A 17,565-nucleotide genomic window follows, 5' to 3' on the forward strand; every position below is an offset into this window, starting at 1 on the left:
ATCACAATCCAAATCCAAAGCTGTATCAAGCTTGAATGTTGTGTCCATACTTCCCCCAACTGTTCAGGGTTTGACCTCTGCGGTCGTATCAAGCTGCGCCCTGCGGAGCATTTTATTATGCTATGAAAAGAAATGAAAAATTTGTAATGAAGCATATAATTTTGATATCAGTAGATATTGGATTTTTAAATTAAAACTGCATATCAATATTTATTAGGTAAAGTATTAGAGTTTTGAGAATGGATAAGGACCTCCTCTACAATTTCAATATCAAACCTGGCTGAACTTAAACAAACATTACAAAATCAAGTTTTTCTCTATTTTTGGCTTATAGGACTCCATAATTCACACCCTGCTTGGCTATTTTAATTTTGGAGTAAAAGATTTTGGACAATAGAAGAATTTTGGAGTAGCATATTTATTTTGTCTGATATCGGAATCGTGTATTGGGATTGAAAATTTTGTTTAAAGTATGAGGCAACATTGGGGAATTTTTCTTCAAGTCAAAGGCGACATAAAGTTTTCCTTGAAAAAAATGAATACAACACATTATAAATTTCATGCGATCGAAAGAGCTTTTCTGGATTTAAATTCATCAGGAGCACTCAATACTAAATATTTGAAAGCCAAGGATGTATAAGAACCGAAACAGTTGAAGAACTATACGACCAAAAAGGACCTAAAAAATAGCCAAATCCATCTAAGTTCAACTTTGTCTGAGGGAGTTGAAACCTTAGTTTCTAAATAATTTCAAAATTTATAAACGGACAATTTTAGAAAGGTTTGTTATAAATCATGTCAGTACCAAAGTACTGACTACTGAGCTGGTGATACCCTCTGGGACTGATAGTCCACCAGCTTGAAGCTTCTAAAGTGTTAAGTCGAGAATCCTGGGGCTCACTTTGCCTGTTAGGGTGATCCCTGACTATAACCTTCATTGATCCATATTTTCTCATTTAAGAGTTCAGTACTCAAATACTAAGTGACCGTTAGAACTTAGTGTACAGATGCATTTTTGGGAGTATAAAATACTGAGGGAATAGAAAACTTTGATTAAAAAGATTGAGCAACAAGAACCCAACCAAGTGTGAACTAAGTGCACTGAGAAACAAGAACCCAACCAAGTGTGAATTAAGTGCTCTGAGCAACAAGAACCCAACCAAGTGTGAACTAAGTGCTCTGAGAAACAAGAACCCAACCAAGTGTGAACTAAGTGCTCTGAGCAACAAGAACCCAACCAAGTGTGAACTAAGTGCTCTGAGAAACAAGAACCCAACCAAGTGTGAACTAAGTGCTGTGAGAAACAAGAACCCAATCAAGTGTGAACTAAGTGCTCTGAGCAACAAGAACCCAACCAAGTGTGAACTAAGTGCTCTGTAATGTTCTATGACAACAGATATTACCCAACCAAGTGTGAACTAAGTGCCCTGTAATGTTCTATGACAACAGATATTGCCAATCTTTACTAATTCTTCCTTATGTATATGTCTATTTTTGGTTATCAGATTTGGTTGTTGGTGCACCATATGAAGAAAATGGAAAAGGAGCAATCTACTTATTCCATGGATCAGCAGATGGTATTGTAAAGAAGTATGCACAAGTAAGTTTGAACATCACTGTCCAAAATATAAAATATCAATGGGGAACAAAAAATTATCTCTTTTGTCATAAATCTTTTATCAGAGATTCACATGTGAAACTGAAATATCCAAATCTAGGACAATTATGGCTGTTTATATTAGATTTATTTAAAGTAAGTTTTCTTGGCTAAGTTTCCATCAAGTAATTAGAGAATTCTTGATTATTAAAAAAAAAATCATCAAGGTAACAGTAAGTGTTATTAAATTTTTCTATAAATGGAATATAGACAAATGTTTACTTGGTTTGGCCATAAACTGTGATTCCTCACAATGCAGGAACAAGTCTTCTATTAAGGGCATACGATACAGTTGCAGGAGAGGTAATGACGTTACTAACGTAAATTGTTATTTTCGCGACGTCAAACAGTGACTTATCGGGAAAAGATACAGTTTTTGACTGATTTTTATCATTCAAACTGATTTAACTTGAAAACGAGTTCATGGACCCCTCTTTTTTAAAATGACATTTGGTTTGATTATGTATGAAGATTATGTGTACCAATTTTCATGAAAAAGTCAATAGTGAATTTTTTTTTTAAATGATAAATATACAGCAAAAAATGACATTTTTTTCTACATTCATGAACATTTGATAAATATGAGTTATTTGTAGAAATAAAATGTACAAATTTATAGAAAATTTGTGTAAAACAGAAATCACAAATAATTTAACAAAAAACAGCTTGTGTTTATCTTTTAAAACAAAAAAGTTATGTATTTCTGTCGAAAGGAAAAATACGTCCACAAATCTGAATTTTGAGGAAATATCTGAAATTTCAACCTCAATTTACTCAAAAAGTAGCACGTGATGGTATATTTTTTATTACATATTTGATTTAATCAGGTAAAAAATAGCCTGTATGCAAATTTTCATCAAAATTTCATTACAGGATCTAAACTGTATCGTACGCCCTTAAAGGTGAAAACTATAAACACCCCTTTGGATGACTTAAATTGTGAATTTGATATGTTTTATAACATTAGATAAATAATACATCATGATATCATTCTAGAGAATATCTGGAAAAGAGATTGATCCAACCATCATGACATTTGGACATGCAATTAGTGGTCAGATGGATTTAGATGGGAATGGTTATGATGATGTAGCAGTTGGATCATACCAGAGTGATACAACCTATCTGTTACGAACCAGACCAATTGTACATCTGTCAGCCAAACTAAAAGTCTTTCCTAACAAATTTAACCTGAGTCAGCCTCCAGATTGCATTATTCCTAATAACGACATGAAGAAATACTGCATAAACCTGCAACTCTGTATGTCATTTACTGCCAAACCACTTAACAGGTATGTATCATTCCAAAATACATTTATTTAGAGAGGTACCAAGGGCAGTGTGTCCAGCAAACATAGAGCAGACAATTTCAAGTCATTATTTGTACTCTAATAACAAACAAATGTTGAAATGTATAATTGCTGGAGTTAAATCTTCCATGAAGGATGGTTTTGAGTATCTTAAGGTGGTACCCAACACCTTGACTAATATTAATTTGGCTCGTTTAATTTTCCTAAAATTTTGACAAAATGTTTACTTTGACCCTTTGACAAAAATATAAAAATTTCAAATAATTTGAACCAACCACTTTATCAGAAAAATTTCACTGGTTATATAGCAGTTTGACAAACACTAATTTTGATCACTGAGAAGCTTAATATTTCCTTAACAATACAACGTGATTAAAACGTTTAATTGATTTTTACAGAGTTATCTCCCTGTAGTGTTAGGTACCACCTTACTATTGTATAAGAATAGAAAGATCAGTTATATAAATGAATATTGGTTGCCATTGGAAACTGTTCTGAGTGATTAACCACTAAACATTTTGTGTGAAAATTAATTTTTTTCTATTTATATATATAAATTTGTACATAAAGAGGGTGACAGAGAATATATTTCAGGTGTATAAAGAATATATGAAACAGGAACAGGCAATGTTTAAATTTTATGTCTGCATCTGTTATTCTGTTAAAAATTAAACAATTTTTTTATTATTTGGAGAATTTAGTGTTTATGGCAGATCAATTTGTATCACAAGTTTTGGCTCTATATTTCTTTTTGTAACTTTTGTTTTTGGTAGCTGTCTCATTGTTGAATACCCAGCATCTCCTGTATTCATATCATGTGACATTTGTTTTTGGTAGCTGTCTCATTGCTGAATACCCAGCATTATCCTTTATTCATATCATGTGACATTTATTAATTCACAACCAACAAGCAAACTTGTCAAATTTTTTATTTTATCTTTTCAGTTTTAATACTCCTCAGTCCATACTTTACACAATTGAGGTTGAGAAGGGTGTGAGTAAAAAGCGAGCATTATTTGTGAATCCAGGTGGAACAATAAAAAAGAGTATAACCGATTTAAATGAACAAAAGGTGGAAGTGTGTACTACAGAGAAAGTTAAATTAATTGTAAGTTTTATTATACAGAGCAGCTTCAGAGGGTGTTGCAACAGAGCATTTCAAGTATGGACTTTCTATTATATGTATATAATTTAATTTTGGATGTAACATGTCTTTTTTTTCTGTCTATTCGAAATAACTAAAAAATGTGGCGCTCACTTTTAAATAACCTGCTACGTGGGTTATTCAGTGTGCACCACATTTTTTATGTTATTTCTTCATTGACAGAAAAAATATTACAGTCATTCCTTAAATGATGGAAGTTTGTAAAGATTAGAAGAGTAGTAATTATAACGAAAAAATTACTACGAAATGAACCTTTTGAATTTCCAGCAGTTTATATTATGATAAAGGGGAATGAAACCTTTAGCAATACATACATACATAAAAGGTGTTTCAATTTTGAATACACTTAAGAATTTAGTTTATATTAAACAATCCAGGATTGTTTTTGTCGAGCTTGCGACAAAGCAGGACATAGGGATAGTGATCCGACGGCAACGGCGGCGTTCACTAACATCTTAAAAGCTTAATATTTCAGAAGATAGAAGACCTGGATGCTTCATACTTTGTATATGGATGCCTTATGTTATGAAGTTTCTGTCTGTCATATGTTCATTGTCCTTGACCTCATTTTCATGGTTCAGTGACTACTTGAAAAAAAGTTAAGATTTTTTGTAATGTTAATTTCTCTCTTATTATGAGTAATAGGCTAACTATATTTGGAATGTGCGTACCTTGCAAGGTCCTCATTCCTGTCGGACCTCATTTCATTGATCAGTGAACAAGGTTAAGTTTTCGTGGTCAAGTCCATATCTCAGATACTATAAGCAATAGCTCTATTATATTTGGTTTATGGAATGATTGTAAGGTGAACACGTCCAACTGGCAGTTGACCTTGACCTCATTTTCATGGTTCAGTGGTTAAAGTTAAGTTCGTGTTTTGTTCTGTTTTTCTAATACTGAATGCAATAGGTCAACTATATTTGATGTATGGAATGATTGTAAGGTGTACATGTCCAACTGTCAGTTGTCCTCAGACCTTGACCTCATTTTCATGGTTCAGTGATTAAAGTTAAGATATTTGTGTTTTGGTCTTTTTTTCTAATACTGTATACATTAGGTCAACTATATTTGGTGTATGGAAATATTGTATGATGTAAATGGCAGTCTGGCAGGTTTTATTTGATCTTGACCTCATTTTCACAGTTCATTGCTCAGTGTTAAGTTTCTGTGTTTTGGTCTGTTTTTCTTAGAACTATGAGCAATTGGTCAACTATATTTGGTGTAAGGAATGATTTTAAGGTTTATATGTCTGTCTGGCATGTATCATCTGACCTTGATCTTATTTTCATGGTTCATTGGTCAACATTAAGTTTTCTTGGTTAAGTTTGTTACTTAGATACTATATGCAGTAGGTCAACTATATTTGATGCATGGCATGATTGTAAAGTGTATAGGTCTGTCTGGCAGGGTTCATCTGACCTTTAGCTTATTTTCATGGTTCATTGGTCAATATAAAGTTTTCATTGTTTGGTCTGTTTCTTGTATTTCTATATTCTAAACTATTCTATAAACTATATTCGGTGTATGGAATGATTGTAAGGTGTACATGTATTTCTGGCTTGGTTTACCTGACCTTGACCTCATTTTCTTGCATCATGTTAAAGTTTATGTGATACTTGTAGTAAAGCTTTATATTTAGGACTTTCAACATAAAATCAATGGTCAGTAAAGAAGGCGAGACATTTTAGCATGTGCACTCTTGTTTAATCTGTCGATATTGAATTCCTTTTTTGTTACAAGCTATTAGGCCAGTATTGCTTTTTAGTTTGGAAAATGTTTTATCAATGTAGAGTTACTGTAGCTGTAACAAGAATTATTAGATCTTTTACAAAGTTTTTGACAATGAAAAGACAAACTTCATACTCATGTCTTTATTTAAGTGAACCTGTTCTATTTCTTTTTAGGATAGTTTCAATGATAAATTGACACCAATATCATTTACAGTGACATACAATTTGGCAGATATTCCATACCCTGATCCTAGTCAATGTTCCAATGGAGTACCTGATATCAATAAGTATCCTGTACTTGTGACAGGGATGGATGAGTCAACAACTCTTGTGACTAAGGTATATAGATATATGTCATATTTTTGTATAAACAAGAGACACAATTTCATTTCAACCACTAGCTGTGAATATATTGTATATCATGCATCATGCTATGTTTATATCTGAAGTTTGTCAGTTATCTCAATAAGAGAGCTTAGATAAAAAGAGAACATGAAATGTGCACTACATTTATGTTAGAAAATATTTAAGCAACAAAATCACTTGAGTTATGACATAATCTACATTTATGCTGATTTTTGTCTCGCCTTGACGGAGTCAAAAAGCGAGACATAGGTATGCTGTTGTCGTGGGCAGTGGCGGCATCAACAATGTATTAGTTTGTAATTAGGTCTAGTTTATGGTGAACCACTAGTGGTAGGTCAATGATGTTTGGTATGCAATTGTATAACATTGACACATCTTATTTCCATGGAGATTATTTGGCCCTGCCCCCTCAGTCATGGTCTATTGACTTTGAAACTTTCACTTAGTTTACATATATTAGTTTGTGATTAGGTCAGTTTATGGGGAACCACTAGTGGTAGGTCAATGATATTTGGTATGCAGTTGTATAAGCATTGGCATGTCTCATTTCCATGGAGATTATTTGGCTCCGCCCCCTCAGTCATGGTCTATTGACTTTGAAACTTTTGCTTAGTTTACATGTATTAGTTTGTGATTAGGTCAGTTCAAGGGGAACCATTAGTGGTAGGCTAATGTTAATTGGTATGCAGTTGTATAAGCATTGGCACATCTCATTTCCATGGACAATATTTGGTCCCGCCCCCTCAGTCATGGTCTATTGACTTTTAAACTTTTGTTTAGTTTTCATGTATTACCGTATAGCGGGTAATTTTCGCGGGGTGTTTATTTTCACTTATTTTGGCGGGTGAATAAAAATCGCGAAAATTTATGCATACATTCGATACTTTCTAATAGCTAAAGCGTTTTGAAACGTTCTATATTTTTCCTGTCGACGGGTCAATAACTGTGTATAATAGTTTAAACAACGCAAATGCCAAAGGGCATTATTCACATGTAGTTTATGAAATCGCTGCATGTCAAGTGTTAATTAGTTAATTAGTGTCGAATTTAATGTACTCTGTCAGGTATTTACCCTTTTTAATTAGTGTCAAATTATACATGTATAAGAGTTGCAAGTCACTCTTAATAACTTTATAACCTAATGAGTACATCTAAGGTCAATTTTGTAACTAATCAACCGCATCATTTACAAGGAGTTTTGTACACTTCAACCGTCACATATACAAGAAGTTTTTACACCTGTGAGAAATATCTTAGTACCGGTATTCTATTGATTAACTGTATCAAAATTTGATCAATAAATAAGACGTCATGCCTGTAAAACAATCATTTTACCATAACAATAGACACGTGTTTGTCAATTTTTACAACTTTTTAACTGCAAACATTTCAGATTCCGCCTAAATATTTATTTGGGATTTAAGAATCCGCCAAAATAAAAACCGCCCAAATTTTTCGTATACCTTGTTGCCCATAAATCGAGAAATTTTACACCCGCTAAAATAACCCGCTATACGGTTGTTTGTGATTAGATCAGGTTAAGAAGAACCGCTAATATTAAGTCAATGATATTTGGTATTGGCATTTGCAAGTCTCATCTCCATGGAGATTATATAGCCCCACCCCCTCATCATGGTTCATTTACTTTGAAACTTTTACATAGTTTACAAGTTAATGTTTGTGTTTAGATTTGTTTAAAGATAACAACTTATGATAAATCAATGGTATTTGGTATGCAGTTGTATTAGCATTGGCACATCTCATTTCCATGGAGGTTGTTTTGCCATGTACCTTCAGACTTTGAATATTTGCATAACTTACATGTTAAAATATTGTTATTTTAATTTCAACATTTGCATTATCAAAATTTCAAAAAGGTGAGACATATGATATCTCTGTATTAACATTTTATGTTTGTTTGCACAATGCTGAGAATGGAAAATCATGTATAAAATGATAAAAGACATAGTTATGCTATTTTAGATTATTCAAAAGAATTTTAATGATATGGTATACATTATACCTTTGTTTGTTGTCATCACAGAAATATTAGGAAAATAACTTTCTAATTTTTTCACTTTTTTCACATTTCCCAATTGATTGTGAAAAAATTGTTTTTCCTCACTAGTGAAATAACTGTTCTAGGCAATTGATTGGTCTAAATTTAATTATGACATCAATTTTTATACGACCGCAAAAAAATTTTTGTGGTCGTATATTGGTATGACGTTGGCGTCGTCGTTGTCGTCGTCGTAGTCGTTGTCGTCGTCGTCCGGCGTCGTCCGAAGACACATTGGTTTTCGCACTCTAACTTTAGTTTAAGTGAATGGATCTTTATGAAATTTTACCACAAGGTTCAATACCACAAAAGGAAGGTTGGGATTGATTTTGGGGGTTATGGTAATAACAGTAAAGGAATTAGGGGCCAAAAAGGGGCCAAAAATAAGCATTTTTGTAACTTCCAGACATAACTTGTGTGTTAGTGTATGGATCTCTCTGACATTGTACCACAAGGTTCCATATCACTAAAGGAATGCTGGGATTGATTTTGGGGGTAATTGCCTCCAAATTTTAGGAATTAGGGCCAAAAAAGGGGCAAAAAACAAGCATTTTTCTAGTTTCATGACAATAACTTGTGTGTAAGTGTATGGATCTTTCTGAAATTGTACTACAAGGTTCCATATCACAAAGGGAAAGCTGGGTTTGAGTTTGGGGGTAATTGCCCTAAACGTTTAGGAATTTGGGGCCAAAAAGGGGCCAAAAAACACATTTTTTTCTAGTTTCCAGACAATAACTTGTGTTCAAGTGTATGGATCTCTCTGAAATTGTACTGCAAGGTACCATACCACAAAGGGAAGGCTGGGATTGAGTTTGGGGGTGATGAATCATAATGGGGGTTCAAAAAATTTTGGGGGGGGATTTATTTTTTTTTCCTTTTTTTTCTTTTTTTCCTTTTTGTTTCTTTTAAAATTTTCCATTTTAAGTTGGTTATTTCTGATTTATATTTAAAATCAAATAATAATGATATGGTAGGAGATACACACCAAACAGGATGTGTAAATTATTATATAATAAGTATTGTGCAATAGCAAGAAATTTTCAATTGCACAGTATTGCACAATAGCAAGAAATCTTCAATTGCACAGTATTGCGCAATAGCAAGAAATCTTCAATTGCACAGTATTGCGCAATAGCAAGAAATATCCAATAGCACAATATTGTGCAATAGCAAGAAATTGTCAATTGTACAGTATTGCGCAATAGCAAGAAATATTTAATAGCACAGGATTGTGCAAAAGAAGATACTTCCTATAAATTGCTTATTTCTTGACCAATTTCAATGGGGTTTTATTCTTGATTTCATGGGGTTCTTTAATATGCTGAATCTAACCGTGTATTTAGTTTTTGGATTTTGGGCCCTGTTTTTAAATTGGTCCACATTGAGGTCCAAAGGGTCCAAAATTAAACTTTGTTTGATTTCATCAAAAATTGAATTATTGGGGTTCTTTGATATGCCGAATCTAACCGTGTATTTAGATTCTTAATTTTTGGTTCCGTTTTCAAATTGGTCTACATTAAGGTCCAAAGGGTCCAAAATTAAACTTAGTTTGATTTTAACAGAAATTGAATTCTTAGGGTTCTTTGATGTGCTGAATCTAAACATGTATTTAGATTTTTGATTATGGGCCCAGTTTTCAAGTTGGTCCAAATCGGGGTCCAAAATTAAACTTTGTTTGATTTCAACAAAAATTGAATATATGGGGTTCTTTGATATGCTGAATCTAACCATGTATTTAGATTTTTGATTTTTGGGCCCCGTTATCAACTTTGTCCACATTGAGGTCAAAAGGGTCCAAAATTAAACTTTGTTTGATTTCATCAAAAATTGAATTATTGGGGTTCTTTGATATGCCGAATCTAACCGTGTATTTAGATTCTTAATTTTTGGTTCCGTTTTCAAATTGGTCTACATTAAGGTCCAAAGGGTCCAAAATTAAACTTAGTTTGATTTTAACAAAATTGAATTCTTAGGGTTCTTTGATATGCTGAATCTAAACATGTATTTAGATTTTTGATTATGGGCCCAGTTTTCAAGTTGGTCCAAATCGGGGTCCAAAATTAAACTTTGTTTGATTTCAACAAAAATTGAATATATGGGGTTCTTTGATATGCTGAATCTAACCATGTATTTAGATTTTTGATTTTTGGGCCCCGTTATCAACTTTGTCCACATTGAGGTCAAAAGGGTCCAAAATTAAACTTTGTTTGATTTCATCAAAAATTGAATTCTTGGGGTTCTTTGATATGCTGAATCTAACCATGTATTTAGATTTTGGATATTGGACCATAATAGGTGAATGTCCAATTTAAAATTTTTAAGTTCTTAGACCACATTCAATCTGTGTTAGAAACCTATGCTGTGTCAAATATTTAATCACAATCCAAATCCAAAGCTGTATCAAGCTTGAATGTTGTGTCCATACTTCCCCCAACTGTTCAGGGTTCGACCTCTGCGGTCGTATCAAGCTGCGCCCTGCGGAGCATTTTATTCTTATTTTCTTCTGAATTTCCTATTGTGATGTCATGAAAAAAGGCCACCATGCCTGATGATGTCACATATAAAGAACACCACTTTCTGCAAATCTTTGATAAGGAAGGATACAAATCATTAGAGAAACAGATTCCACCACTATAACTCATATATTATGATATTTCTCCACTTTCAACAGTTAAATTTTAATTATCTAAAAAGCTCTGCAAGCCTCGCACTGTAGATATTTGAATTAAACTGTCTTGAGTGGAGAAATGTTACAACACACTTGTTGCAGTGGTGGAATCTATAATTCATGGTTAATTTGACACATGTTTTACAAATTTCTCCATCCATGGGATTCTAGGCTGAACCTTGAAATGGGAGAATAATTGAAGAAATTGATGGAAGCCTTGAAAATGTGATAGTCTATTTAACTTTTAAGCAAGTCTTGGTCAATCAATGTGAAATTTATTATTAGCTCACCTGGCCCAAAGGGCCAAGTGAGCTTTTCTCATCACTTGGCGTCCGTCGTCCGTCATCGTCGTCGTCAGTCGTCGTTAACTTTTACAAAAATCTTCTCCTCTGAAACTACTTGGCCAAATTAAGACCAAACTTGGCCACAATCATCATTGGGGTATCTAGTTTAAAAAATGTGTCCGGTGACCCGGCCAACCAACCAAGATGGCTGCCATGGCTAAAAATAGAACATAGGGGTAAAATGTAGATTTTGGCTTATATCTCTGAAACCAAAGCATTAAGAGCAAATCTGATAAAGGGTAAAATTGTTTATCAGGTCAAGATCTATCTGCCCTGAAATTTTCAGATGAATCTGACAACCCATTGTTGGGTTGCTGCCCCTGAATTGGTAATTTTAAGGAAATTTTGCCGTTTTTGGTTATTATCTTGAATATTATAATAGATAGAGATAAACTGTAAACAGCAATAATGTTCAGCAAAGTAAGATCTACAATTAAGTCAACTTGACCAAAATGGTCAGTTGACCCCTTAAGGAGTTATTGCCCTTTATAGTCAATTTTTAACCATTTTTCGTAAATTTTTGTTATCTTTAACAAAAATCTTCTCCTCTGAAACTACTATGACAAATTTAACCAAACTTGTCCACAATCATCATTAGGGTATTTAGTTTAAAACATGTGTCCGATGACCCCGCCCGCGAACCAAGATGGCCGACATGGCTAAAAAATAGTACATAGGGTAAAATGCAGTTTTTGGCTCATATCTCTGAAACCAAAGCATTTAGAGCAAATCTGACACGGGGTAAAATTGTTTATCAGGTCAAGATCTATCTGCCCTGAAATTTTCAGACCAATCAGGCAACTCGTTGTTGGGTTGCTGCCCCTGAATTGGTAATTTTAAGGAAATTTTGCAGTTTATGGTTATTATCTTGAATATTATTATAGATAGAGATAAACTGTAAACAGCAATAATGTTCAACAAAGTAAGATCTACAATTAAGTCAACTTGACCAAAATGGTCAGTTGACCCCTTAAGGAGTTATTGCCCTTTATAGTCAATTTTTAACCATTTTTCGTAAATTTTTGTAATCTTTTACAAAAATCTTCTCCTCTGAAACTACCAAGACAAATTTAACCAAACTTGTCCACAATCATCATTAGGGTATCTAGTTTAAAAAATGTGTCCGATGACCCCGCCCACAAACCAATATGGCCGACATGGCTAAAAAAGAGTACATAGAGTAAAATGCAGTTTTTATACGACCGCAAAAAAATTTTTGTGGTCGTATATTGGTATGACGTTGGCGTCGTCGTCGTCGTCGTTGTCGTCCGGCGTCGTCGTCCGAATACACATTAGTTTTCGCACTCTAACTTTAGTTTAAGTGAATGGATCTCATTGAAATTTTACCATAAGGTTCAATACCACAAAAGGAAGGTGGGGATTGATTTTGGGGGTTATGGTACTAACAGTTAAGGAATTAGGGGCCAAAAGGGGCCAAAAATAAGCATTTTTGTAACTTCCAGACATAACTTGTGTGTAAGTGTATGGATCTCTCTGACATTGTACCACAAGGTTCCATATCACAAAGGGAATGCTGGGATTGATTTTGGGGGTAATTGTCTCCAAATTTTAGGAATTAGGGGCCAAAAAGGGGCAAAAAACAAGCATTTTTCTAGTTTCATGACAATAACTTGTTTGTAAGTGTATGGATCTTTATGAAATTGTACTACAAGGTTCCATATCACAAAGGGAATACTGGGATTGATTTTTGGGGTAATTTCCACCAAATATTAGGAATTAGGGGCCAAAAAGGGGCAAAAAACAAGCATTTTTCTAGTTTCATGACAATAACTTGTTTGTAAGTGTATGGATCTTTATGAAATTGTACTACAAGGTTCCATATCACAAAGGGAAGGCTGGGATTGATTTATGGGGTTTTCCCTCAAAATTTTAGTAATTAGGGGCCATAAAAGGGCATAAAAAAAACATGCATTTTTCTAGTTTCAGGACAATAACTTGTGTGTAAGTGTATGGATCTTTATGAAATTGTACTGCAAGGTTCCATATCACAAAGGGAAAGCTGGAATTGAGTTTGGGGGTAATTGCCCTAAACGTTTAGGAATTTGGGGCCAAAAAGGGGCCAAAAAAACAAGCATTTTTCTAGTTTCCAGACAATAACTTGTGTTCAAGTGTATGAATCTCTCTGAAATTGTACTGCAAGGTACCATACCACAAAGGGAAAGCTGGGATTGAGTTTGGGGGCGATGAATCATAAGGGGGTTCAAAAAATTGGGGGGGGGGATTTTTTTTTTCCTTTTTTTTCTTTAACATTTTCCATTTTAAATTGGTTATTTCTGATTTATATATAAAAGCAAATAATAATGATATGGTTTGAATAGGCATACATGTGAACCTCCCGACGGGAGTACAATAATCCCGTTTTCAGGGGTCTCCTCCCCCCCTCCCGTTGAAAAAATCCCGTGTATGAAATTTTTCATGAATGAAAAATTTCTGCCCAACATAACATCTCAGGCATCTGGTGTAACTGACATTACCTGAAGTTATATTTTACCTGTAAATCAATTAACATGCATAATTATATGGCTTCACTTGTCAGCTTGGGTGTCAAACATACTGGTAAGCAACGATTTTTACCTCAGGCTAACTGCCGTTGTGTAACAAAAACTGTGTATTTATTGGGTTACTTCCCTTGATTTATCCTGTTTTAAGTTACTTTCCTTTTAATAATGAAAATTTTTAAAAGAATATAAATAAAATATAAATTGAACAAATAATCATAAAAGGATGGTTATTAAATGATTTTAAATGTCTTAGGACAAATAAAAAAATAATAATTTGAAAATTATTTGAGGATTCTATACTTCCTTTTAAGGCTTAAATTGAAATTTATATAATAACTATGACCCTAACTTTACAGATAGAATGAATTTCTGAGTTTTCAAATAAAAACTATTTGCAAGAGAAAAAAAAAAAAATAAAAACTATTTGCAGACAGCTAAACAAATGTTCTGGTTGCAATGATTGTTTTATAGAATATGAAGTAAAAAATTTAAAGAACATACTGGAAAAAAACAATGTTAGATTGAACATGTAGAATATAAAGATGGAGAAACTTTATAAGTACAAGGGTACTATAAACATAATAAATTGGTTGGAAAGTTGAAGAAAACACACTTTAAAAGACCATTTTTACAGCACACGGTTACATTTACAACAAAATTAATGTCGATTAAAAACCTCCTGATCTGAGTCCTAATCTCCTGACCAAAATTTCCCAATCTCCTGATCTGAGTTTCACAGTCCATCACATGTATGAATAGGTAAATTGAAAATTTTTAAGTTCTTAGACCACTTTCATTCTGTGTCAGAAACCTATGCTGTGTCAAATATTTAATTACAATCCAAATTCAGTGCTGTATCAAGCTTGAATGTTGTGTCCATACTTGCCCCAACTGATCAGGGTTCGACCTCTGCGGTCGTATCAAGCTGCGCCCCAGCGGAGCATTTTATTGGCTCATATATCTGAAACCAAAGCATTAAAAGCAAATCTGACAGGATAAAATTGTTCATTAGGTCAAGATCTATCTGCCCTGACATTTTCAGACCAATCAGGCAACACGTTGTTGCGTTGCTGCCCCTGAATTGGTAATTTTAAGAAAATTTTGCAGCTTTTGGTTATTATCTTGAATATGATTATAGATAGAGATAAACTGTAAACAGCAATAATGTACAGCAAAGTAAGATCTACAAATAAGTCAACATGACCAAAATTGTCAATTGACTCCTTAAGGAGTTTTTGCCCTTTATAGTCAATTTTTTACAATTTTCATAAATGTTGTAAATTTTTGTAAATTTTTACAAAATATTTTCCACTGTAACTACTGGGCCAAGTTCATTATAGATAGAGATAATTGTAAGCAGCAAGAATGTTCAGTAAAGTAAGATCTACAAACACATCACCATCACCAAAACACAATTTTGTCATGAATCCATCTGTGTCCTTTGTTTAATATGCACTGTTGTCTGCTCTATGGTCGGGTTGTCTCTTTGACACATTCCCCATTTCCATTCTCAATTTTATTTACATATACCAAGGTGAGCAACACAGGCTCTTTAGAGCCTCTAGTTTCTATGAATGGAAAACTCGTACTAAATGTTTGTAGTGTAATAACAAATTAAAATGTTTTTCTATTGACTGCTTAAATTTAGAGTAGGCAACAATATATATATATATATATATTTCATATTGTTTTCTTAATTGTGAGTTATACATATTTTTGGTTATTTACAGGTGAATTTCTCCAGAGAATGTGGTGCAAATGACATCTGTGAAAGTAACATACAATTGACAACAGATTTATTGAATCTTACTTTGTGAGTATATATTTATTCTTTCAATGCTTTATGAAAGTGATGTTTCATGCTCTAGTATATTGTTTTAGTAGAAAAATATGACATAATATTACAAGAAATTGAAATTTGTAACACAGAATGCATGAAATATTTATAAAGGAAAAAACAAAACAAGATAAAATGAAAAAATTAAGAAAAATCCTGTGAAAGTTCATTAAGGGGTAAAAAATGCATTTATGATATTCTCTGAGGGAATGACAGCTGATGGAGAAATATTGCTACCACTGTTACTAAAAATACAAAATTTTACAAAAATCCAGTACACAATTTTTTTAAGATCTGTAGAGTATCTTTAGAATTCTCGTTGATGACCCCATTAAAAAATACTAATGGCTAAGAATATATAGATCAAATGACAAAAGGTCAACAATCAGGATTTTAGGAAATCACATTGTCAGCACTCTCGAGCCCACATTTCTTATTCATATTTTTATGAAATTTATAGCAAAGGTTCATAGTAATGTCTTTGACAAGTGAAAAAAATCAGTCCAATCAACTATTTTTCCAGGAGTTGTGTTCCTTGGAAATGTTAATTTTGGAAACTGCATTGTAAGTGCTCTCATGCCTACATTTATTGTCAGATTTCTATTAAAGTGTCTGTCCAGTTTGAAAATCTGCCAAAAAATGGAATTATTGGCTTTGGACAGATAAAATATACATGTATTGTATAGCAAAATTTCTTTGAACAATGCCCCAGACAAGTAACACTCCCAAAAAAAGATCCAGGCAGAAAACTTTGTAAAAAATGGGGGGGGGGGGGGGGGGGGGGTGTGATGTGATGGGGAGTTCGGCGGCAAGTACTTGATTAGTCATTCTTCACCAAGTTGACATCCCTACTGGAAATGGAATTTCCCCCCTAATTTTTAAGCAGTTAAGCTGCTTTATGCGAGCACCCTAGATTTGTGTTCTACCCAATAAATGCTGAAATATGTGCCATTGTTATTATCTGGCTGGCTATTATGTTATTTATAACTAATTGAACACTTTTTTCATACTTTTAATTCTGGAATACAAAAAATATGACCAGAAAAACCTTAAATGATCGTCGAACCACCCAAAAGTTTTGAAGTTGCACATAGGAAGTAGTGCTCAATAGAAATCCTTATGTAGTTTATTATCCCCTGTGCTTTTGGCCAAGATGTCAAAGAACAATTGCATGAATTATTTCATCGCCGAAAATCTCTAATTACAAGTCGTTTACAGTTGCCAAATGGCACAAAGCGCAGGAATATTGTATAACGGCTGTGACTAATATGACACGGAGTTGAAGTCTCAGTTGGCGGTAATTTTAACTTCATCGACAAAACGTAAATCAAGGACGTTTTAAATTTTGTGATTTCTGATAATATTCATTTTGTTCAACCGCTAGCTTTATACCGAAAATCGCCAACATGTTATGTGTAAATCCGAGTAAATCGTATCTGACTGACAAAAACAACATTGAAAAACAATGGATGCCATAAACCGGAAATGAAGACAATTATAATACCGGATCTAATTCCGGGGGCGGATAAGGGTAATTCCGGGTTTGCCGATCAAATACAATAAAAATATAATAATTCCAGGCATGAGACAAAATACATCTATCATGATGAAATATAAACTCTAGAATTGAAAACCAAAGATATATTGAAAAGAAAGAAAAAGCAGGAAATATTTTATACAGAAACTCAAAATTACTTTTAGTTCACAAATTTTCATGTCAAAAACCAATAAAATGTGACAGTATTTTCCTTATCATTAATAAATATTGATATTACATGTAGATGTTTTTATTGTTTTAACATATTACTACAATTCCATGAGGTAATTTCTTCTCAATTTTGAAGGGCCTATACAAATCTGGAAGTTTCTTACTTTATTTTCACAGAGGAACTAGCTAATATAATATA

The 17,565-nt window shown here is 33.3% G+C and overlaps 1 protein-coding gene and 1 long non-coding RNA gene across 4 annotated transcripts in view; both read left to right on the forward strand.

Moving 5' to 3' along the window:
• Window positions 1–17,565, forward strand: part of LOC127728443 (integrin alpha-PS1-like) — a 201,285-nt gene that overhangs the window by 59,169 nt on the left and 124,551 nt on the right. For both annotated transcript variants that reach the window (XM_052235802.1, XM_052235803.1), the window contains exons 10-14: window positions 1,506–1,600; window positions 2,654–2,949; window positions 3,913–4,075; window positions 6,037–6,201; window positions 15,552–15,634. In XM_052235802.1, coding sequence (XP_052091762.1) covers window positions 1,506–1,600; window positions 2,654–2,949; window positions 3,913–4,075; window positions 6,037–6,201; window positions 15,552–15,634 — 802 coding nt within the window. The remainder of the gene's footprint in view (window positions 1–1,505; window positions 1,601–2,653; window positions 2,950–3,912; window positions 4,076–6,036; window positions 6,202–15,551; window positions 15,635–17,565) is intronic.
• On the forward strand, window positions 12,490–14,247 carry LOC127728492 (uncharacterized). 2 transcript variants are annotated; one of them, XR_007994139.1, is made up of 2 exons: window positions 12,490–13,133; window positions 13,298–14,247. It is a non-coding gene; the product is annotated as an uncharacterized LOC127728492 (long non-coding RNA). The 2 variants fall into 2 exon arrangements; XR_007994140.1 differs by having other exon boundaries at window positions 12,490–12,972.

The sequence above is a fragment of the Mytilus californianus genome, unplaced genomic scaffold, assembly GCF_021869535.1.
Source record: "Mytilus californianus isolate M0D057914Y unplaced genomic scaffold, xbMytCali1.0.p SCAF_2, whole genome shotgun sequence".
Lineage (NCBI taxonomy): Eukaryota > Metazoa > Mollusca > Bivalvia > Mytilida > Mytilidae > Mytilus > Mytilus californianus.